This window comes from Aphidius gifuensis, linkage group LG1 (genome assembly GCF_014905175.1).
Source record: "Aphidius gifuensis isolate YNYX2018 linkage group LG1, ASM1490517v1, whole genome shotgun sequence".
NCBI classification, from domain to species: domain Eukaryota; kingdom Metazoa; phylum Arthropoda; class Insecta; order Hymenoptera; family Braconidae; genus Aphidius; species Aphidius gifuensis.
In genome coordinates, this window is record NC_057788.1 from 3,900,070 (window position 1) to 3,925,410 (window position 25,341).

General features: G+C 26.6%; 1 protein-coding gene across 9 annotated transcripts in view; it reads right to left on the bottom strand.

The window, feature by feature from the left end:
* Nucleotides 1-91: 91 nt before the first annotated feature.
* Nucleotides 92-25,341, bottom strand: part of LOC122861043 (homeobox protein cut) — a 48,155-nt gene continuing 22,905 nt past the window's right edge. For 3 of the 9 annotated variants that reach the window (XM_044165198.1, XM_044165199.1, XM_044165200.1), the window contains exons 3-9: nucleotides 22,937-23,134; nucleotides 10,808-11,129; nucleotides 7,483-8,997; nucleotides 5,504-5,864; nucleotides 4,626-5,325; nucleotides 4,236-4,509; nucleotides 92-4,097 (exon numbers count right to left, since the gene is read on the bottom strand). In XM_044165198.1, the coding sequence (XP_044021133.1) occupies nucleotides 2,236-4,097; nucleotides 4,236-4,509; nucleotides 4,626-5,325; nucleotides 5,504-5,864; nucleotides 7,483-8,997; nucleotides 10,808-11,129; nucleotides 22,937-23,134 (5,232 nt within the window). In that variant the 3' untranslated portion in view covers nucleotides 92-2,235. The remainder of the gene's footprint in view (nucleotides 4,098-4,235; nucleotides 4,510-4,625; nucleotides 5,326-5,503; nucleotides 5,865-7,482; nucleotides 8,998-10,807; nucleotides 11,130-22,936; nucleotides 23,135-25,341) is intronic. The other 6 variants (XM_044165202.1, XM_044165204.1, XM_044165201.1 and 3 more) reach the window with 6 other exon arrangements.

Here is a 25,341-nt window from a genome sequence, read left to right on the forward strand (position 1 = left end):
ACAAGTACAATTTGTATGTATTTTTTTTTAATGTTAATTTATAATGTACCTTTATTATTTTAATTAATTTATTTAATATTTAATTATTTTATCTTTTCTTTGCATTATCATTGTCGTAAAATTTACAATCCCATTTGTCTCTTTCTCTTCGCAAATATATTATAATATAAGCTCTATCACATTGGCTTCATAAGCCATTTTGCATTCAATAATTATAATTTAAAAAATTTAAAATAATATCAATAATAACCATAATAATTATAATAATTAATAACGCTCATATTAAATAATAAAAATTATTAATTTTATGAAAAAAATAAATGTATAGAAATTTTTTTTTTAAATCAAAGAAAATAATAATAATCTAATTGTTTAATTAAAAATAAAAAAAAATTAGGATTACGTAATCCTTTGTTAGATTATCACTGTCTCTATACAATTTTTGTTTTTTTTTCCTACATTACATAATTTTAAACATTTTCTCTCTCGAGCTTGAGATAATCATTAACAACGAATAATGACAGTATAATCAATAACTAAAATATTAGATACAATAAATTGTTTTTTTTTTTTATTATGTTATACAATAATAAAAATTAATAATTATTAATATTTAGTCGATGATAATAATAATAACATTGGTAACGGCCTTGAGTGATCCCTATTTGTATTTCCTGGTTTGATATATATTTTTTTTTTAAAGAGAAATTACTCTCTGTTGTTTTTTATTAATAATTATAATTTTTATTTATTTATTTTGTCTTGTTTATCATTTAATTGTTTAAATATAAAATGAAAAATTGTCAATAAATAAATGAAGATTATATTTCTAATAATATAATTAAAATTATATAAAAATAAGTGAATAAAATATACAGTCAAAAAAAATACTTAAACATCAACACATTGTTGTGAAAGAAAAAAAATATATATATTCAAAATATTAATAATAATAATATTAATAATAAGAGAAAGTCAGGAAAGATTGGACTTGCAGACAATACTTATGACATTTAATTTTAATAATCCTTGTCGCGTTAAATTAATTTTTTTTTTAAAGACAAAATCAATAAACAAATTTTTTTTTTTCAATTTTTTTTTCCTGTATTGATTGAACAACAGACTGATTATTTATTTTTTTTTTCTTTAAATAATTTACATACAGAATTATGGAATTTTAATTGTTCAAACAAAATAATTATAACAATTAATTAATAATGAAAAAATTAAAAAAATTGCACTGTTTTTTTTTTTTTTTTTGTTTAAATTATCTATTTTTTTTTTCTTTTTGCAAAGATTAAGCGATTTCTTTGCTCATTGATACGTTAATTTATAATTTAAAAAAAAACCAATCAACGATTTTATCATAATTATTATAGAGCTACATTGTTTTTCTTTTTTTGTTCATATTTATTATTACTATTTTTTTTTCTACTAGAATTTTTTTATACGCTAATTTATATATTCACAGTATACTTTATTATTTTTTTTTTCTTTTTAATTTTGTTCATCGCTCACTGGTGAATTTGTTTATATTTTTTTAAATATTATTTTTACGAATTCGAAAGAGACTTTTGATTTTGCTCCGCTCTTTATTAATTCGACATATTATTATTATTCATTTATTTATTTTTTTCTCTACATAATACTTGTTGACGAAGAAATAAAAATTTTTTTTTTTTAAAATAAAAACAAAGTTATAAATTACAGGTTTTATTTATTTTTCAATTTTTTTTTTTTTGTGATTCAGTCGTTATGTCAACTTCGGTCAACTAAATTTAATGCCCAAGTCGATAGGCAGGACTCGTATGATATAATTGGTACATCTTTTATGTTCCAATGAAACAAAAAAAAAAAAAAAAATGCGAATCCTATCGCTGGTTTTTTATATATTTTCTTTTTTTACATTTTCTTTTTCCTAAAAATCTTATTCTACACATAATTTTATTATTTTTTTTTCTTTTTTTTTTTTTTTCTTTTTGATAAAAATAAAAAAAATTAATAATCATAGTTATAACAACAATAATAATAATAATAGTAATAATGATAATAATATACAAGAAATTTTGTTTAAATTTTTAATTACAAAAAATAGCTTAAAATCAATCAAGACAAGCTAGATGTTTATTTGGCCAGATATATAAATCGCTTGTATTTATAATAATTTTTGTTATCTTTTTTGTTTTTTTATATAATATAGATATTTTATAAATAAATAAATAAAAATTAAATCAACTAATAGTCCCAAGTTTCTTCTGGTTCACTTTTAACAATGTCTTTGGGACTTTGATCAATGTTATTGTGAATATTTTGTGTTGATAATGGTGATCTTGGTGATGTCATTGTCGTTGTTGTTGTTGCTGTTGTTGTAGTTGTTATTATTGGACTATTTTGAGCTGATTTTGGACTTGCAGGCATTGGACTATCACGATCTTGTCCATTATTTGCTGATATTGATGATGCATCACTTTGACAATCATCATCATATCTATCTTGTACTGGTGTTGGTTCAACTCTAACTGTTTGTTCATTTTCTCTTTTAACACCATAATCATCAGTTTGCATAACACAAACACCATTTATAATAACTTCATCACCAGTTCTTGTTGGTTCTTGCCATTCTGGATTAACCCATTGTGGTGCTGCTGGTTTTCTTCTACTTGATCTTGCTGATGTTACTGATGATGCTGTTGTTGGTATTTGTGAATTATGTATATCATTTGATTCACGTTTTAAACTTGTACCAGAACCATCTGAATCTTCACTACCTAAATTACTCATACCATCATCATTATCATTATCATTTTCATTATCATTATCATTATCAGCATCATCATCATCATATTCTTGATTTGGTTCACGTTTTAATGTACCCATTGATAAATCAAGACCAGAACATTGTTCTTTTAATGCATTACTCATTAATGTTGCTAAATTTGGATTAAAATATGGTGAATATGGTATTTGTACATTACCCAAACCAAGTCTTTCTTTTTGTATTTCAAGTAATCTTTGATTTAGTAATAAACGAAATTGTACTGGATCAAATGGTTGTCCAGGTTCACGTGGTGATTGTTGTTCTGGTTGTCCATGTGGTGTTTGTTGTTTTAATCTCATTCTATGATTATGAAACCAATTTGTTATTGTTCTTGATGATAAACCTAATTCACCAGCAAGAAATTCAATTGTTGCAACATTTGGATATGGATCAAGTGCAAATGCAAGTCTTAATGCTTCTTTTTGTTCTTCAGAAAATAATACACGTTGTTTTTTAGCTGCTGGACCAGGACCAGGACCAGGTCCTGGACCAGGTGAATTACTAGCATGATAAAAATCAGCAGTATCATTACTTGATGTATCTGATGAATTATCATGACCAGGACCACTACTACGACGTCTTTTATTAGCTTCACGTCTTTCATTTTTTAATGCTTGCAAACGATCAACATTATGTGCATCTGATAGCCAAAGCTGCATTCTTATAAATGGTTCACGTCCTTTAATACTTAACATATGCCATGGTTTTGGTTTACTTAATAATTCACTAACTGAACCTTGTGATAAACCAAGTACAGCTTCACCAAATATTTTTTGTCCAATATTATTAGCAAGTAGAGCTTCTTTTATTTTTGTTGTTATTGTTTGTGTATCAAGATCTTGTGTTAATGCAGCCATTTCATAAACACTTGGTGATATATGTGGATGAAGACTACGTAATGGTGATGGTGTCATTTGATGTGGTGAATGTAAACCAGACATTTGTTGTTGTTGTTCACGTTGTTGTTGTTGATGTTGTTTTTTTTGTAATTCTTGAATTGTTAATTGGGTTGGTAAATGTGATGCAAGATGTGAACCTGGTGATGTTAACATTAATCCTTGTGGTCCTTGTATTGTATGTTGACCAAGTTGTGGACTTGATTGTGGTGGACCAAGTTGCATTTGTGTTTGTTCTTGATGATGTTGTACTGCTGCTGCTGTTTGGGCGGCAACTTGGGCTGCTGCTGCTGCTTGTGCTGCTGCTTGTGCTTTTGCTGCATTTTGTAATTGTTCTTGTACTAATTTTGTTGGTGGCATTGGTTTCATTGGTGTTCCACATGCTGTAATAAATAAATAAATAAATAAATTTTAATATTATAAAATAATTTTATTATGTAATACGAAAAAAGTTTTATTCTCTTTTTCTAATATAAAATAATATAAAATAATAATGTTTAAAAAACAAAAAATATATTAACCTGAGTTAAACTTACGAGGCAGGCCGCCGTAGCCGCCGGTCCTCATGAGCTTCTCTGGTGCAATTTTATATTGGCTTGCAACTAATTTATGAACAGCTTGTTCATCCTCTAAAAACATTTTCATTCTAATAAATGGCTCTCTGCCTTTTTGAGTAAGCATATGCCAAGGTTTTGGTCGTGCTAGTAAATCTGATACTGAACCCTGTGATAAACCCAATACAGATTCTCCAAATAGTCTCTGTGATATTGAATACTGTGATAATTGTTCCTTTACCTGAATAAAACAATAAGAAAAAAAAACATGAATTAATAAAAATCAAGCACTATTTAATCCATTATATTGTAAAAAGTTATTAAATAAGTTGCTCCTGCACTTACTATTCTACTTACCCTCTTCACAATGTCCTCTGTATTAAGATTATTGTAAAGATCGAATTGTTGTTGGGTTATTGGTGGTAATACAGCTTTTAATGGTCTTTGATTTGATGAATGATGTGTTGGTGTTGATGGTTGACTTATTAAACTATTTGTTATTGATGCCATTCTTTGTAATGGACTTGCAGCAGCTGCTGCTGAAAATTCTTCATTTGGTGTCATGGCTGGTGGAAGAATTGAATTTCCAAGTGGTGAACTTGCACTTGAACCACCTGGTGTTGATTGTGGTCCTTGTGTTGGTTCTTGTTTTGGTCTTACCAATGAAAATGCACTACCAGCATGTCTCATGGCTTCTTCCATTTTTTCTTTATCTTCTTCTGATATACCATTCATTATTTTATTTCTTTGTTCAATTTTTCCCAAACTAAGATCTTGTACTCCTCCTCCTCCTCCACCACCTCCACTATTTGGATTACCACCACCTACACCAGTACCAGCACCACCATTTGCAATATGATTTTGATGTAGTGCTTGTTGATGAAGTGCTAATAAACCAGGTAAATTTGGTAAACCTGGAATTTGTCCAGGTGCTGTATTTAATTTTTGTAACTCACGATGATATGCATCAAGTGCAATTCTTATTTCATCTTGTGTTCTTTCCATTCCTTGTATACTTTGACCACCACCAGCACTGAAAAAATGTGAAAACATCGCACTGCGATTAATCAACGTTTACATGCTGTTCTAAACATCAATTTTATTAAATAATACATTTTGTTTTTTTTTACTCCATTCATTTTTTAATTGAATCAAATAAAGAAAAGATAAAAAAAAAAAAAAAAATACATGATAATAATTTAAAATAATAAATTTAATTTTAATTTATTTCTCACCTTGGTGGAAAATCTCTTGGTCCTCGTAAATCTTCAACTCTTCTACCCATTAATTTAGCAAGTTCTTCTTGATAAATTCTAACAACTTTTTCCTGTGGAATGTCATCATTTTCATATTTTTTAAGTCTTCTATTTTGACTGTCATATCTGTCTTTTCCAAATAATGGACTTGGACAACCCAATCTACTTGGACTTTTACTATCAGCATCATTTGACATATCATGTTCACTACGGCTCATTCCAAGATGACTTGATTCATTTAACATATGTGCTATTCTTTCGTCATTCATATCATTTGGACCACCATCCTGTGGACCACGTGCAAATGTTGGCATTCCTTGTTCTTTGCCTGAAACATAATCTGTAGGTGAGGCACAACTTGTGGTGTATTCTTACTCATTTTTTTTTTTTTGTTTATAATAATAAAACAAATTAAGGTAAATGGTAGTGGTGGATGGGTGGGTGATATGAGTTAAATATATAATACTATTTTTATAAAATGATTTTAAATATCTCGCACGACCATTTTACTCTTACAAATAGTCAAATCTATCTAGTTTATTATATTTGTTTCGTTGTTCTATTATTTTATGGATATTTATTTTTTTTAATATGGGTTATCGCGATATCTAACTATTGTCTGTAATGACAATGATTCTTGTTGTCAGTGTATTTCATCAAAAATAATTTTATGTCTCATTGTTTGCTTTTCAAAGTCACTCTACCCTACCAATACACACTGCGCTACAATTATTGGTCCCCCTTTATCTCTTTCCTTTCATAAAAATAAAAAAACTATAATAATAAATTTTCATATACTGAAATATAATAAAAATTTAATTTTATTGTCTGATATTTTAAAATGAGAAAAAAAAAAATAATTCAAATGATTTGTAATTTATTAAAAGTTATTGAAAAGTTATATAGAATCACCCAAAGTAAAAATACAGGCAGCAAGACAAGCAGGCAGGAAGAAAATATATTAAAAAAAAAAACAATCTAAAAGAATGAATTGAGGTCAGATTTATGAAATATTTCCAAATGTCAATTTGAATAAAAGTTAGTTTAAATAATAAAAAGAAAAAAAAGCTATCAGTTGATGAAGAGATTTGGTATGTCTCTAATCAAAAAATCGTTGAAAGCAATTAATAATAGCCATGATGAAGGACTTGAGAATCGATATGATACTTTGATGCTAGTGGATAAAATATATTTGAGTACGCGTCGTTGTCATTGTCGTTGTTAAGTTAAACAAGCGTCGACGATAATTAAAATATTCTCTTTTATAATATTCAACGCCCCTTGCGGTGACTGCTGCTTTCATCCCCCTGTTACTCTAGTTGTAGGTGGGTGGTTTATATAGGGTGGATGAGAATGCAGATATATACTAGTAAATTTACTCACTCACTCACTCTCTCTTTGTATACACATAGTTCATTCACAAAATTTTCTCCTCTTTAACTATATATAAATCCCTCTCTTGCAAATGTTGCTCTACGTGTTTATCAACTAATTGACCAATAAACTGTATAAAATTTTGATTAATCACTTATCAATTGAATTTTTTTTTATTAATCTTTATTGCAATTATTAAAAAATTAATCAAAATTTTATCTTTAATTTTTTTTTTTCATTGACAGTGTAATTTATCAAATGTAGGTTTTTTTTTTATTTTTATTTTTTTAAAATCATGTTAACAAAGTAGTTATTAGTTAAGAGTATGTTAGAAACGTTAAATTGGCAGTGCGAGAGGCAAAAGAGATTTTTTTTTTTTTAAATTTAAAGAAGACAACAAGTTGACTACTTTTCAATATAAAAAATAAAAATAAATAAATAATAAAACAAAAGTATATAAAAGACCTAAATATATATATTATTTTTCTTTATCAGGATTTGTTTTTTTAAAAAAAAATAAATTAATAATAATAATAATAATAATGATATTGTTTTTGTTGGGCTGGTGTAAAAGTGTCACTCACCTTTCTTTGGTATTAATGATTTAAGTAGCATCACAGCATTCTCGTCACAAGCCCATCCATGCATCTTTCTATAGCTGTCACGTCCTTTTTCCGTAAGTTTATCCCAAGGTTTTGGTTTACTTAATAATTCACTAACAGTACCTTGACTCAATCCAAGTACATATTTTGCAAATAAACGTTGTCCAATATTATGAATTGATAATAATTCACGTACACGTCTTGCAATATGAAGTGTATCTAAATTTTGTGATGCATATTTATCCATATTATAACGTAACATTTCTTGTAAACGTGCTTCCATTGGATCACCTTTTGGTATTAATGATTCACCTAATCTACCTGCCATACCAGCAGCACCAAATTCATCACCAAATCTAAATGGATGTGTTCTATCATCAAATCTAAATGGACCTTTTAAACTGTCCAATACACTTATACTTCCAATACTGTTGTTATTATTATTATTATTATTTATACTGTGATTACTATTATTATTGTTCATCATGAGATGATGGCTAATGCTGTTGTTGTTATTATTATTAATATTATTATTGTTAATATTATTATTATTATTGTTATTGTTGTATAATGTATCATCATGTGGACTTTTTGGTGATGCTGTTGTTGTTGTTGTTGTTGGTCCAACTAAATGTAAACCAGCAAGTGATAATGATGTACCATTTAGAAGATTATTTGTCTCAATATTACTTGTTGATAATTGATGACTGCTTGTTAATGTTGTTGTTGTTGTTGTTGTTGCTGTTGTTGACATTGGTGATGTTATTGATTGTACAACTGATGTTGATGTTGATGTTGATGATAATAATGGTGATGATGATGATGTTGTTGTTGATACAGTTGATACGGTTGATGATGTTGTTGTTGTTGCTGTTGTTGTTAATTCAATACTGGTATCTGTTATTGGCATTTTATCCATATCATCAAGATTGTCCAATGGTGTTGTTGATTTAACTGGTGTACTTGTAGATGAATTAATTTGATCTGTTGGTGATTGAAGTTGATTTAGGTTTGGTGTTGTTGGCAATGAATATAAACTTGTGTATTGCTGATGTAGTCCCGTTTGGCTTAATGGGGGTAGTAATGGTAATTGTGGTGATGTTGGTGATAATGGTGGTAGTTGTGAACTCTGCTGGAATTGTTGGGATTGTTGGATTGGTGATTTTATTGAAATTGTAGAAGTACATTGTGATTGTTGTTGTTGTTGTTGATTTATAATTGATCTTTCCAAGGATCTTCTCCAATTTGCAACAATTTCTTCACCAAGAAATGAACCAAAAGTCTCAACATTTTGTAAAGGAGGTGGAAATAGGAGATTAGTTGATGTGGTAGTGGTGGTGGTGGTAGTTGAGGTGACCGATGAGGGTGTTGGGGTGGAACGCGTTGGGAGCACCTGTTGGGACGTTAGGGAAGTGGGATTACTCCCACTGACAACAACACTGCTACTACCATGTGGTGAGGCGGTTGCAGTACGCTGCAGTGGTGAAGCAAGTCCACCTGCAACCACCAAAAAACAAAACGGGACCCCGTTATCATCACAATATTTTTTATTTTCTTTTACGTTAATAATATTAATTTAATATATTAAATTCATTACATATGAAAAACAAACAACAAGCAAACATGAATTACAAGTAAATATAAATTTATCTAACAAAAAAAAAAAAAAAATCTTGAATACTATTGAATTTAATTTTATTTAATGAAAAAAAAAGAAAAAAACATATTTCATTGATTTGATATTTTAGGGGGTGTGGGGGGAGGGAGGGATCCCAGACTCTCTTTCAACGTTTTTTTTAAATTTACAATTACTCCGAAAAAAAATAAAAAACAAAATTAGGCATTCTACTATATTAAGAACAATAAAACAAGTTGCATATATTTTTTTTTTTCCTATTTTGAGATTAAAATAAAAAAAAAATTCATAAACAAATAAGCATGTGAAAATATAAAAGTGCGGAGTAATGCAAACGTTGATATAAAAAAATAAAAAAAACATGTAATAAGAGAGATAATAAAAATAAAAATATTCAACAGCAACATGTAATATTTGGTAACATGGGATTTTGGTGGTGTGCAAGTGCTTTGACAGTGGAACAAGAGACTAAAGGGAAGGGTGGCCCACTTGGTGGATTTAGGATACGCATAGGGTGGTAGTAGGGCTAAAAGGAGAGGTAAAATCCAGCAGAGTTACATCAGGGTAAAACGCACGTACACGCGAATATTCTTTACATTTTTTTGGGGGCTATGATTTGACTCATAATAGGGTTTGACATTGCAGTTCATCTCTGGATTGATTCATAATAATCTTGCTTCCAAAAAAATACTCATATTGTCAAAAAAAAAAAAAAAAATAAAAATATCTATACCCACGTATTATAGTACAGAGTACTTGTTTTTTTCTTATTTTTTTTATTTTTGGTAATATCTATATTTTGATGGTGATTTTTACGATTTATTATTATTATTTTTTTATTTTTTTTCATTCTGTTTTATTCGAAGCTTATATCAAAAGATAAATGCAATAATAAGGGCTTCTGGCTGGTGACAAGTGCTAGCTGCTATTCAGAAGAAATAAATAAAAATTTGCAGTCCAAGCAGATAAAGATAGCAAAGCAATAAAAACAATAAATAATATTTTTTTAAAATTATTTAGTCTTTTTTTTTTTTTGTTATTATTAAAAAATAAAATAGGCAACATGCTTGTTAATATAAAAATGAAATGATAATTTTGGAAAAAGCTTAATTACATTTATTAGTGATTTTGAGTATTAAATTTAGTTACAAAATTAAATAATAAAAATAATTATAAAAGAATAAAAAAAAATAAATAAATAACCTTTATTGATATATTGACATCGATTTTTAATAAGAAAATAAAACAAAATAAATTCGTCAAGTCTAAAATTTTATTTATTAACGGAGTCACATGGAAAGAGAGTCAGGACCGAAGAGCAGCAGCAGAGATCAAATTCTTTTTTTTATTTAGTATAGTGTATACGTTGTTGATATAAAAAAAAAAAAAATAATAATTCTAACTAATTTATTAATAACTATTTTATCCAATTAAATATATAAAAATTTTTTCATCTTCTAAATTTTATAATTTATATTTACGAATATAATATCAAAAAAAAAAAAAACATAACAATGACTCGATGAATTGAAAAAATGATTAATAAAAATTGGGTGTTGAAATTATTTATTTTCGTTATTAATTATACCGATTATGTGTAAAAACAATTAGATGAATGAATTTTGGATATAAAAAAGAAAAAAAAAAAAGTATTTAGATAATTGAACTTACCGATAATTGTGTCTGGTGTTGTTGGTGGTTTTAAATTTTCTGCTTGTTGTAAAGCTTTTGTTCTTTCCATAAGAAGATGTTCTAAACTTTTACCAGGTTCACCAGTTGGTATTTGTGATAAATCAACTGATCTCAGTACACTTATTTCTCGTTTAATATCATCATAATCACGTTGTCGATCTAATTTACTTTCTAGCCTTACAATATGTTGTCTTCTTGTTTCTAATTCTTCTTCAAGTCTTGATGCTGTTTGTGCACTTGTTTCTTGTAATCTATGAAGACTCTGTTGTAACCTTGTGACTTCATCAACGAGTTGATTTATCTGAAAAATATAAATAATATTTTTTATATACTTGAATATTATTATATCGATTTTTTTTTTTCTTTTATTAATAATAAAAAAATAACATTCATTATTTTTTGTTATTTCAAATAATAATTATTCATCCAGTTGATATTAATCAGATCAATCACGCAATCAGTAAGTAGTTGTAGAAATAATAATAATATTATTTAATAATCGATTGAAGAATAAACTTTGCAATAACATATATTTGTTAACAAAAAAAAAAAAAAAAACAATCAATATAAACGTATATAATATAAATAAATAATAATATAAAATCAATATTTAAGAATTAAAGTTTTAAAACTGAAAAAAAAAAAAGAAATTCGCATATTATTTTTTCTAGTTTTAAAGTTTACATTTACAACTAACTTATATAGAATTATAAAAAATTTATAAGCCAGTATATAATATAATTTTTTCTTTTCTTCAACAATTTTTTATATTTATAAAAATATATTTAAGTATATATAATATGATGGTAAATCACTGCGTGTATTGAAGATTCAAGTAAAATTTCATTGATTCATTTGTAATACAAAATTTCAAAAGGATTAATGGAGTCTGGTTGGAGGAAAATGAGGAGTAGCATAGAAAGAGGGAAAAGCACTGATCTCAAATATCTATAGTGTTCTGGTTTTTGGGAAAGGCACGCTCACGCGTGTACGATCCACTTGAACTTGCTAAAGGATATGAGGGGGTATAAGAGAAGTATGCTTTTTCCTTTTTCCATTTTTTTTTTATAGAGTTATATACAGAAATTCTGTATATAGTTATAAGTATTTTTGAGTGGGGTAAATTAAAAGGGGAAATAATGTATATCCGATGCTCGTTTCTATTTTATATCATAATAATTATACAATATACTTTTTGATATATAGATATTCATATTATTAAATTAAAATAGAAATGTATTATTAAAACAATAATTAAATATTTTCTTTTTTCAATCAAGTTTTTTTTAAATAAAAGAAAGAAATGACTTGAATTGAATTGAAGAAAATTAATCTCTATATATTTATTGGTAAAAAAAAAGAAAAATAGATCAAAGAAAATATGTAAATCTATATGTGATTTATGAGATAATTAAATACAACTGATTTGATTGTGTCGTTATAGATATATACAAAGTATAATATATGTTTCGCAACAATTTCCATTTGATTTTATTCTATGGAGAGTCCAATATGTGTAAAATATGTATGATATATGTAGTCTGATATTTTCCTATATCACCGCATACACAAGAGAATATGCCAATTAAAAGCCAAGCACATAGCAAAGAAGAAAATCCAATCGATATATATGTATGTAAAGTAGAATATTGTGAGTGAGTGAATCGTAACGACGACGACGACGACAACGACGACTACTATATATATTATTATTCTTACTCAGTCACACTCTTTATATGGCTTCTAGTATTTTACTCCTTGCACTCATGTCTGTTTCCTGGCTCACAGAAATTGCCACCCCATACTACAACAATTCATCGTAATTCTCTCCCTCTTTCTTCTTCTCAATGTTTTTCACCCTCTATTCGTTCTCTTCCTGCACCTTTAACGAACGGTGGCAATATAAGGAGTATGAGAGAAGAAACAAAAAAAAAAATAAAAAATAATAAAAAGTAGTGATGGTAGTGATGTTGTTGGCGGTGGTAGTGGTGGTGGTGGTAGTGGATATAAAGAGAAAGACAAAAACAACGAAGGGTTATACCCCAAACTGAGAAGTGGGAATTATGGCCAGGATTAATATGCAAGAACTGGATACGTATGAAAGAGTATTAGTTCATGTGAGCTTGTGTATAGTATTAATACATGTACATGTATTAATTTAAGGATGAGAGAAAGGAGTACAGGGATGAAGGCAACAAAAGCATCAGTGGTCGAAGGGGGAAATATATATATAAAATATAGGTATGTATATTTATTTCAAGGGGGTACTACTACTACTAATACTATATGTATAAAATAAAGGCAAAAGCAGAATCTCATTCCCTCACTGTTTTCTCCTTAGAGGATACCCATGACTAACGGACACCCCTATCGATTTTACAACTCGATATATGTGAATACCCACTTGTCTAATGACTGATCGGGCCTCAAGCACAACCCTTTATCCACCTTCTGTATATATATCGTATCTCAAACCACCTTCTATTTTATACATATATATCTCTTCTTGTTGTTTTATATAAAATTTGTAAATGTGAGTGTATACTGTTGAGACAACAATCACCTTATTCATTCTCTTAATTTCTCTTTCTTTCTATCTCTCATTTTATGTACATGTGTATCATCTGTATTTTCTTTGTCTTTTTATTATTATCAACCACTATACTACTACTACTGCTACCATCACCAGCACCTCCCTAAACTCCCCCAAAACCAAATGCAAACTGAACGATTTTATAATACTGATGGTGGTTTGCTTACATGCATTTGAAACCTTCCACAGAAAGCCCAAGGCCGAAGCGTGTCTTGCCTCATTAATTACATGCATGTTTATATTTTGGCATTAATCAACATCTTGTAATATGTACACTTGATTTATATATTTATAATACATTTTTTTTTTTTTTTATCAAACTTAATATACACCTGTTTAGTTGAAAAAATTTTGAATTAAATTAAATTTAAGATTAAGGGATTTTCTTTTTTTCTTTTTAATAAAAATTATTAATATTTATTCTTTGATGATAATGTTTAATTAGCTTTTCATTTAAACAAGTCTTTATGCTAAAATATTTTTTTTAATTAAATATATACACACAAAATTTATTTAATTAATTATTTAATTTTTTTTTTTTTGGATTAAATTATAATACTTTTGAATAATACAAAAGAAAATAATAAATAATATTAATGTGTATAATGCATATTTTATCCTGTGGCAAGGTGGCGTATATCCTCGCACGTATATCTCATTCTCCCCCAAATGCAAATCTCTATATTTTTTTTTACTTTTAACGCGCGCGCGTCTCTCATCTCGGTTTAAATGTCATATCTTTTTCTACATATATATGTATCTCGAGTAAAATTTAGCATCATCTCACACCAATGGCAATCTACCCTTTATTTCGTTCGTGTCGTTTTTTCACCCTCGTTTTCTGCCCATCTCATGATATAGGGGTAGTTTTTATGTCTGTGTCTACCTTTTCCTATGGTCAACGTCGTGTGTTCTCCCCTTCTGTCTCTTTAAAAACCTCTGGGCACAATTCTTTTCTCTCTCTATATAATTTTTTTAACTTTTTTATTTTTATTTTTTCGTTCGTTCGTTCGTTCGTTCGACTTTGCTTTTGTCATTGTGGCAAAATTTCATATATATATAACAAATTTTCATCCCTTTACCAACATTCCGCTTATTTTCTTCTCGAGTCGCTCGAACGAAGGGTGTCCGGGTATACCGAGAGATATTGGAGACAAATGACAGTACAAAAAATGCCTACGTGAGAAGACCAACCCTTATGGTGCACAATGTATTTTTTATTTTTTTTTAATTGTTTTTTTTTTTTGTTATCTCTGATGTTCATTCTACAATCGTGTATATACTCATATCACATTTGGACATTGAAAAATAGAGAGGAAAAAATTAAAAAAATATTCCGACTTAAACTGATGATGGTCTCAATAATATAATAGCAAAATTAAAGTATATATATATTTATGTTTAATATTTTTTAATTTCAAGAGATGTCTCGTGATGTCGTCACATACTGTATCTTATTTATTTATTTATTTATTTTGATGTGACAAAGAGATAAACGTGCTATTTGTATTTTTTTTTTTTATTATTTTTTTGCACTGCAGCTTTCTTTATATTTACCCATTTATTTTTCTTTTTTTGTATTTTATATTTTTTTACTTTCCTTAATCGATCGATATTTGGTATTTATTTATAAGTTATAACAATCAATCGACACGCAAGCAAGATTCAATCGGTTGGCAGCCTACAGCTGTGTATGGCCCGTAAGTTAGTTCCTGTCTGCATATAGCATGCTGTTTCTCCTGTTTGTAGTGGATTTTATCACTCGTTGGCGATCTCTTGAGCGCACCAGAATGTATTATATATATACATGTGGTAACATAGTAATAATATTGAAAGAGGGCGGTTAATAATAAAAAATAAAAGAAAAAAAAAAAGAAAAAGAGGGTCAAAAAAGCTTTAAAACATCAGAGAACATAAAATCAAACTGTACATTATATATACATATCGATTCAAAATATATATACATAATACATATATATATATTTTAAAATAAATATAATTGAAAAATAATTTGTGACATTTTTTTTTTTTTTTTTGTTCTTTTATGATGATGATATAATACGTTGAGTATAACAGATAGGTGTCAATAATTATTAATAAGTAAAATATATATAAAAGAAACTTTTTGATGTGAAAAAGTTGAATAAAAATGAAAAATGAAAATTAGTCTCAATTTATTTGAGCATAATTATTGATTATTGGGCGGTAGAAAATGTAAAGCTGGCCACTCTTGGCAAGAGTAGGTGGTTCTGGACGGAGGAGAAGGCGATTGCGATTGAAGGGCGGCAACGAGATTGGGCGGGTTGAGTACGTACCACCACGTTCGATCTCGAGAGGGGTTGAAGAACGATTGCGGGAGTTGGAAAGTACCAAGAGTAAAATTTATATGTATAAGGCAAGGGTGGCAAAATCACCCTTACATGTTAATACACATATATATATATTCTCTCCCAAATATACACATACACATACATAAATTTATTTACTTATATATATAATATAACTGATGCATAGATTTGTATATATTGTATAGCTTGGCTTCTCTTTCGGTATACTGACAATTAGACTGATAGGTATATATCTTAGTCTGCTATCGATTTGATTCTACCCTTTCATATATAGGTGGTAGATATACATTTTATACTGTTAAATCGGAGGGATGTCGGCTTGATGAGGCTGATGGTGGTGGTGGTGGTGGTGCTTGTATTACAGTATAGGCGGAAAAGGAATAAGAGAAGACGCACGCGAATACGTCCATACAGTTTAATTTATATTATTCAAAAATGATACAATTATATTTTTTTTTTTATAAATCTAGATCATAATGCTTTTATTATTATTTTATTCAAACTCAATTACTATTTTTGTCTAATTTTACTGTATAAAAAAATATATAGCTAGGCTTTCAACTAGGTTTATAATTTCTTTCTTTAAATTGCGGTCAAATTAAATTACTGGAATATATGTAAAGCTCAAAGTTTAACTCTAAACTATTTTATATATACCTGAGTCATTATTCAATACTCATTATTAATAAAAATAATGATAAACTTACCTATAACGATGATTTTTTTTTTAATTAATTATTAATAAATTCTTAGTATTACCATTAATGTCGTATATTTTAAAAATAAAATATATATATACTGAATTGTGATTCTTAACTCACCTGAAACAAATAAAAATAAACAAAGCTATTAGTTTTATTAAATTTAAATATTTTTTTTTTTAAATATACTAATTTTTTAAGTTGATGTACAAAATTTTATTCATATATATATTTATAAGATATGAAAGAGAGTTTTCATCAGTTTTTGCAATGTCGTGTACAAGCAAAAAATTTAAAAATAAAAAGAGAACAAATAGGAGGATGAAAGTGCACCCAGAGGGATTCACGAGTCTATCTTTTGGATTTATATAATACGAGTCAGGTCATAAATAAAAAAACAAAAAAGAATAATATAATAAAAAATAAAATAATAAATTAAAATATCACACAAAAAAAAATGAATGCAAAGAAAAAGACTTCAATAGTTTACAATTTATAGGAAGCAATTTTTATTCATGGTAATATTATTAAAAGTCTGCAATAAATGAAAAAAAAAATTAGAAAGAATACATACCCATCGTAATTTGTATTGAGTTTCATAAACGTATATATATATATACATTTTCAATCGATTTATTTTCCTACAATTTCATTATAACCGCATACAAAAACATGTAAAGATTGAAAATAAAAAAAAAAAAATCATAATAAAAATAATAATAGTGCATAATAATGTAGGCACTCTGGGCAAGATTTTGTTATTGGCCAGTTGGGAATTTATATTTTTATTATTTTTTTATTTTTATGTCTCTGTAGAGTTTTAGAGATAGTAGAGCATTAGTTGACGGTAAGATACGAGAACGATATAAGCAATGATGTTTCCCTCGGGTCACGTGGACGAGCAATTTGAATATCTCAGCTAGATCTCACGTTTAAAAAAACAAAATATAAATAAAAATTTAAAACAAAGAAAAACTATGATGAATTTATTTGTTCATGATCAATTTTATTTTTATTTTTCATTTTTATTTTAACATTATAAATTTATGTAATATAAATATTTTAATTATTTAGCTTGTTGAAATTGGAGTCTTGTTACACCAAGTATTTATTGAAATAATTAATTTAATTTAATCAAATGAAAATGAGACGAGTCAAGTAATACACTCGTATTTTTTATTAGTGGTTGTCTATATATACATAGATTATTTTATATTACACTCGAAAGAGAAAAAAAAAAATAAAATAAAATATATAAATGAGAAGACACCCTTACCCTCCGGCCACGGACACTAATAAACGATTATTGAAGATTAGATTTTTAAATTGAAGACAGTTTTCTTTTTTTTTTTTTTTTGTATAACTCCTCTACTACTACCCTCAATGAACATCTTCGAGTCACCCTTCGACCACCGTTACTAGTCTACGTTTTTAGACTGAAGCAAGAAAAAAAAAAATTAGCATATCTTGCCAAGTGATCCCCGGATTCTAATTGAATTATTTTTAAAATCCCATAAAATCGTGCGAAAATTACCATCTTACCAAGGTATTTTGTAACTGAAGCTACTTTTTACATTCCCAAAAGGCCAACATTTATAAAATATATACCCTAAAATCTTGAATATAATCAATTTTCATTAAAATTTCATGATTAAAAAAATAAAAATAAAAAAAGATTTCAATACAATTAATAAAGATTTTCCAACTGGTGAAAATTGTGTTTAATATTCAGTTGATTTTTTGGTAGATAAATATTATAATAATGATTATTTTTTTTTATTTTTAATGGAAAACGATAATTTTAATTTCGATAATATACGCACGATTTACCCTATTACTGATGATGGAAACATCTCAATTGCAACCGAGAAATTACCAGATTGAGGGTTTAAAAATAAAAAATAAAAAAATATCTTAATCTGACACTTTTTTTTACTCTGTCCTCGAGGACCATCACAATCACCCTTCTCAAATAGTTTGTCAGGACAAATTGCCATCGCTTCGATGATCATTTTACTCAACCTACATTAACGAAAAGACAAATTAATATCTTTGCAATGAAATGAAGATTACGAGCTTGATATATATAATAGTTTCAACTTTGTCTTTACCAACAATATTGTCTTGGCATAAATTAAAAATACAAAAAAAAAATCATAAAATATAAATTTATTTAATGAATAAAATATAAAAAAATAAATAAATAAAATACTATCACGAAAAAGTTTATCGAAATACGATAGTAATAATGTCGATAGTATTATTCAGTAGCTTAACATATCTTTTTACCACCTTTATTCCAATAAAACCACATAATCTGTTATCATATACATATACCCATCAATAATCAATAAGTCGTAAAGAATTTAAAAACTGATTAATATAAACACACACGTTATAAAAGTTATATTATAAAAAAAAAAAAAAAAACAAACTATCGATTAATATTTATTGAATTTTTTTTGTTGATGATTTAAAGCTCTATCATCTTTTGTGATTAATAAATGCCTGAAAAAATGTGATTCTATATCAAATCAATATATTATTTTATACATTAGAAAGAAAAAAAAAAAACCATTTATTAAATAAGACAGTTATTTACTAAAATTGAGTGTTGCTTGATCTATATTAATATCATCTTGACTATCCAACTATTTAATGCCATAAATAAATTTTGTTTTTCATAACAAATAAAATTATTATTTTTATTTTTTTTCAAGTATAAATACATTGTATAAATTGTACTGCATAAGAATATATAATTGTTTTTGTGTTTAATATTGATTTTATTATAATATCGTTTGAAGGCGCGTACACGAATATAAAAATCATGAAATGACGTGGCTTTAACGCTTTGTGTTTAACTCATGTTTATTTCAATGCCGTTATACATTTATACAACCAATAGAGTTGTGTTCACAGAAGAGACCCTTATACCTAGTGTCCACGACTCTTAACGTGTTCGATCAGTTATAACTTAACCTCAACCCTCTCTCTTCTTTCTACCCCTCATAGTATTGTTACTATCTTTCTTTTTTTTTTTTTCATATACTGGTGATATGTACACGTGTTTGCACGAAAGACAATGTGCTTTATCGAGGCCACCTGCACTATTTCTATATATATATATTTATATTAGCCCAGTGTCAAGCATTGACAAAGACTTGAAAAAATAAATAAAAAATTATATTAATAATACTAATAAATTATTATTGATATTATGATTATAATTTATTAATTCAATTTTAATTATTAAAATCAATAATGATGATATTTCTTACCTAAATTTTTTGTTTTTTTTTTTTTATTATTTAAAAACTATAGTTGAATTGAATGTAAGAGCTTGTGATCCTCACTTGATCATTGTCGAACTAGAAATAAATAAACGAGGCAAAGATTCATTTGATCTCATCATGTTATCGCAAGTTTTTTTTTTTTTTTTTCATCTCTTTTCCTGTCTCTCTCTCTCTGTTATTCGTATTATTAGTTTTTAATTTTTTTTTAGCCTAATGGTATTTCCTAAAAATCGAAATATACTCTTGTATAGAAAGTTACGAAATAATGAATAATAAATATCACCAAATAGATAACCTTACTGTTTGCCGTAAGAAAAAAATAAAATAAATTATAATCACATATCGGTCATTGACACGTCTTTTGAATTTTTGAATATTTATTAGCATATATTAAATAATAATATATATATTTGACAATCGATATTCAGTGTAAAAGACATTTGGTATTTTTATATATATATTTATTTATTTTTTTTTGATTGAGATAACGTGCTTGACCTGATCGGTTGTTGAGTGAGCTAGGTCGCGGGGGTCATTGGTCCTCATTGGACCAATTCATTTAATACTCACAAACAATATCATCTTAATAATCGATTATAATATTATATATATATATTGAGAATGTGTCAAGAAAATAAAAAATAAACTTGTATATGAATAATCAATAGATTTATATTTTAAATGACATCATTTATGATTTAATTTAACTTACTTGTCAAATGAAAAGTCATAAATTAATCAATATTTTATTATAAGGTTAATATATTTATTTTATTTTTTTTTGTGAATGTTGAATAAAATTATTTAATTTATTTTTTATCTTTTGTTAAAAAGACCAGACAATTGATTTTATTTTTATCAACTTCAAAATATATTTTATTTAAATAATTTTTTCCTGGTTAGATTTCGTTGACATTATCATTTTTGAACACATGCCGGAAATCAATCTTCAAAATTGACGAAAAAAAAATAACAAACAAATTATTTTTATCTCATTTTTATGTTAAAAAAATTAAAATATTAAAATTATAATTTTCTAGGCTTTATTTTTAATTAGCTAACTGTTTCTTTTTTTTTTTTAAATTTAATTATTTAGAATTTTTGAGTTATCTTGTTTTTTCCGTCATGCATATATATTTATTTTTTTTTTTTCAACGACTAAAAATAAACTTTTTACAAAATCTGGATATGGATTTTACTTGAAGCAACAATTTTATATACATGTATAGCCAAAAAAAAAAAAACAAAATAAACTCCCTTTATCTTTTCAACATCAGGCAGATGAACTGATCCTTATGGTGCAAAAGCCAGACGGTAAATACATTTTTAAATAAGAGGGATTTTTTTTTTCAATTTTTTTAAAACATCTATATGCGTATTCTCTCTTTCCATAGGATTGGTTTTGGGATTTTCGTCCTCGTATCGTAGAGAATTATCCTTTGGTTTGTACATTATCCTTTGAAATGTGGGTTGAGAAGGTGAAATAAATGAGTGAAAAAAAAAATATAAAATATTGTAAATGAGTGAGTGAAATGAGTGTATGGTATACAGCATCAAAAGGTAGACAGGTTGATGCTCGTTGGCTGGCTCGTCCATAACCCAAACCACTGTCTGACTTGCATTGGGGATCGCTACTTAATGTGGAAAACCGAAGGCATTTCTATCGTCGTATTAGGTATATAGCCTGTTTCTTTCTATCCTTATACATGTAGATACATTAGTCAGGTATACTGTGGTCTTGCTATTTCCTCTCTCTCAATATATATGCTATATATGTACATAAGGTATTCCCTCCCCCTTGTCTCTGTCCTCTTTGCCAACTGCGTTTGGAATTTTGCTTTGATAAATTATCTGCCCTTTTGCACATCTCCAATACACATATATAAATTTTAATAATTATAATAACTTGATATCATTCAACACTTTTGTTTAGATAAAAATAAATCAGTAAATCATTTTTTTTTTTTTCAACGTTTCAATTATTCCAAAAAAAAAATAATAAAAGCTATTAACTTTTTTTTTAAATATTAGTTTGAAGGCAATTTTTTTAATTTTCGGTTATTACATATTTTTTTTTTTCAACTTGAAACTTATATATGAAATGAGTGTCTAACGATATTGACTGACTTTTTTTTTTTAATGGCTAGCATGTAAATTGCATAAAGCTTTTTGAATAAGCAAATGCCTGAAATATATTTAGTATAAAAAAAAAAAAAAAGGATTTCTTCACGAGGATTTTCTACTACAACTAGTGATAATAATTTCTACTACTGCGGTTCTATGCTGTATTAATATATGCACTTGAGTAAAAAATATTTTTCAGATTTTAACAATTTTTTTTTCAATTTTTTTTATCTCGGTTTATGATGTATATGGTTTGAACTCTTGCATTGAGAATCCTTTCAGTGAATCTCAAACGGTATAGACCCTCATCATGATCCTCTTGACGAACTCGAAACATTCTACCATCAAATTTTTTTTATTTTCAACTAAATAAACTCAATATTATTAAAAAAAAAAAAACTTGCTTTTATTTGTTTTATTTAAAAATTAATAATTGATTTGTAAAATATATGCCCTAAATAATAATTCATATATTTTAATGCTTTTATTAATGATAAAAAATTATCGTTTATAAATGTCGCAAACAGTATGTTTGTCATTTTTTATTATCATCATCAAACTGACACACGTGCCGTTGCGCAGTTTCAATTGCTCCTTATCATGTAATTATCAGTAAATCTTTGTATCATCAGTATATAATATTAATATTGAAAAAAAAAGATAGATAGAAAGTTAAATATATATAATAAAATGTTATTTAATTTATTATTTTTGTTTAAACAACAAAATTATATTGTAAATAATATTTTTTAAATTTAAATTATCAATTTTTTTAATGATAAATTATTTAAAAAATATATTAATAAATTGATAAATTATATTGTCATTTATTTTAATTATTTTATTGTTTATTAATAAATAATAATTTGTCATTGAAATAACAAAATGCCGGAAGCGGATACATCAATCGTAGTGATTATCGTTATCTGTACCACTCCTCTATTTCTTCTCTCTTTCGTTTTTTTTAACAATTATTATTTATATTATAAAATATATATCAATTTATTAATTTTAATCAATTTAAAAAACGAAAAATTAATATTTACCTCTTTGTCTTTGGCCTGAAGTTCTTGTTCCAAATTAATACTTGGTGATCTTCTTGGATTACTATGTTCATGACTTGTTTCTGTGCTTTGAGCATTTTGGGATGTTTGTTGTTGTCCCTCAGTCTTGATATTACCGTCGGTTGACGCTGCTAATTTTTCTTTAAGTGTTGTTACTTCTTTTTCAGCTAATGTTGCTCTCTGTAATTAAATTAAATAAATTAATATTAAATATTTTAAATTCAATCCAAAATACAAATTAATAATCTATTGTTTTTGATGAAGAAAAAAAAAGAAGAAGCCTTGATGATAATACTATTGATAATTACTGAATAATACGGGAAACTAGATAAATAGTAGTTTGAAAATAACAATAATATATAAAATATGCCAGAGACGGATGTGTATCAATATGATTGACACGCTCATATCCTGTTCTCTGACAAAAAAAAAAAAAAAACAAAATATAAATGATATATCATTGATATACCATATGTAATAATAATTTAAATATAATATATTAATAAAAAATAATTAATTACTATTTGAATAAATATATATTCTTTGTGATATTATATAATTGCAATAATATAATATAAATATATTAATGTAAGATGAATTAATGAATGATGTGGCAGGACCATGTTTCACTGTCAAAGAATTTAGTAATAATAATATTATTTAATTGACTCCAGATGCCAATTGATGAGTTGAGCATATGCTGAGGCATCTAGATCCGTACCCGATTGAAATAATGATGACTGTTATAGGGCTTGTAAGCCCATGTGTTAGTCATTATTCTATATTGTATGTTGGACAACATTTACATGTACAATGATGCAAATATTTTATGTGAATTTTTTTTTTTTTTTTTTTACTATTCAATTTTTATTTCAATGATTTTTATCAATATTGGTTTAATTACTCTACTAATTTATTTTTTCTTTTTTTATCTAAATTTAAAAATAGAATCAAGGTTGAATTATTTATTTTATCATTTGAAAATTTATCTCGTATTTTTTAATGCTTTTTGTTTCAAACCAATTGTGATTTATTCACAATATACAAGAATATTAAAGATGGTAATTTCAATATTTCATATATTATACTTTTGTTTTATGAGACCTTTCAAGGTGCAAATGATAACAATATCAATTTTGTTTTTTTTTTTTTCACCATTTTTGACATGCTGCGTGCAACTATATATATATTTATATTCATAAAGCTTTTCCTCCCTTGCTTTGTATATACTTTTCACAATATATAACGAACCCCAAACATTGCTCTTCAATCTCACTATATAATAATATCAGCAACATCACCCCTCAATTGCAAATTATATATATATCTATATCTATAGACCTATTTATTATTGAGAATATAATATCGAACAAGCTCAGATATTTTTCATAATAACCAGCGAATATTATACACGCGTATATTACAAACATAAAATGATGAAAAATATAATTTTATATTTCTTTCTTTTTTTTTTTTCACTGACAGTATATATTGACAATAATCACATATTGACTTTGATGTCATACACATTCTTTTATATAAAATATATTTATATATGTGCTGCTGTCAAGATAATAAATTAAAGCTTCTCCATACAGACGTGTACTTATCATTATTAAATTCAAGCACGCATCTTATTTTCTTTATATTATATATATATTTTATACTAATCTTTCAAAAAAATAAAATAAAAAATTAATTATTAATTTTAAATGACAGACATAATACACATTGATACATGGAATTTACGTAAATGAGCTCATCGAAATGAGACAATGCCAGTAAAATATCAAAATTGATGATTAATAACGACGACGACTGTAACAATGGAAGATTCAATGTGCGTCAAACGCGAATCGTCAGCGAATATATATCCCCGAGGCCGTATTTGATAATTGATATTGAGTATACATAGAAAATTTATATATATAAAACAAGTTGTTGCATACAATAGTCAAATGAAATTTGTATTGATGCTTTGCAATTGAATGAATATTTTATTTATATGAAAAATTGATATACAATAAAAGGTATATAATAAAAAAAAAATTAAAACATTTATAGAGAAAGAGAAAAAGAGGGATTACTGATTTGTCAGTTAGTTGAAAATATGTATGAAGGTTGAATGTAAAACAATTTAAAAAATATTTAAATGGTCAGTCTTGCGATATTCCAATCAAATTATTGTTTTGTCATTTCGATTAACAAATGGTCCAATGAAATACAATGACTTTTTAATACAAAAGTCTATAATCTTTGTGTTATACTTTATGCTAAATTGTTAAATCAATTGACTCGTGATATTGCCAGTCAGCTAGTATATATAAAATTCATAGATACAGTGTAATAAATAATAAAAAAAATAAAATAATAATAATAACCAGCAA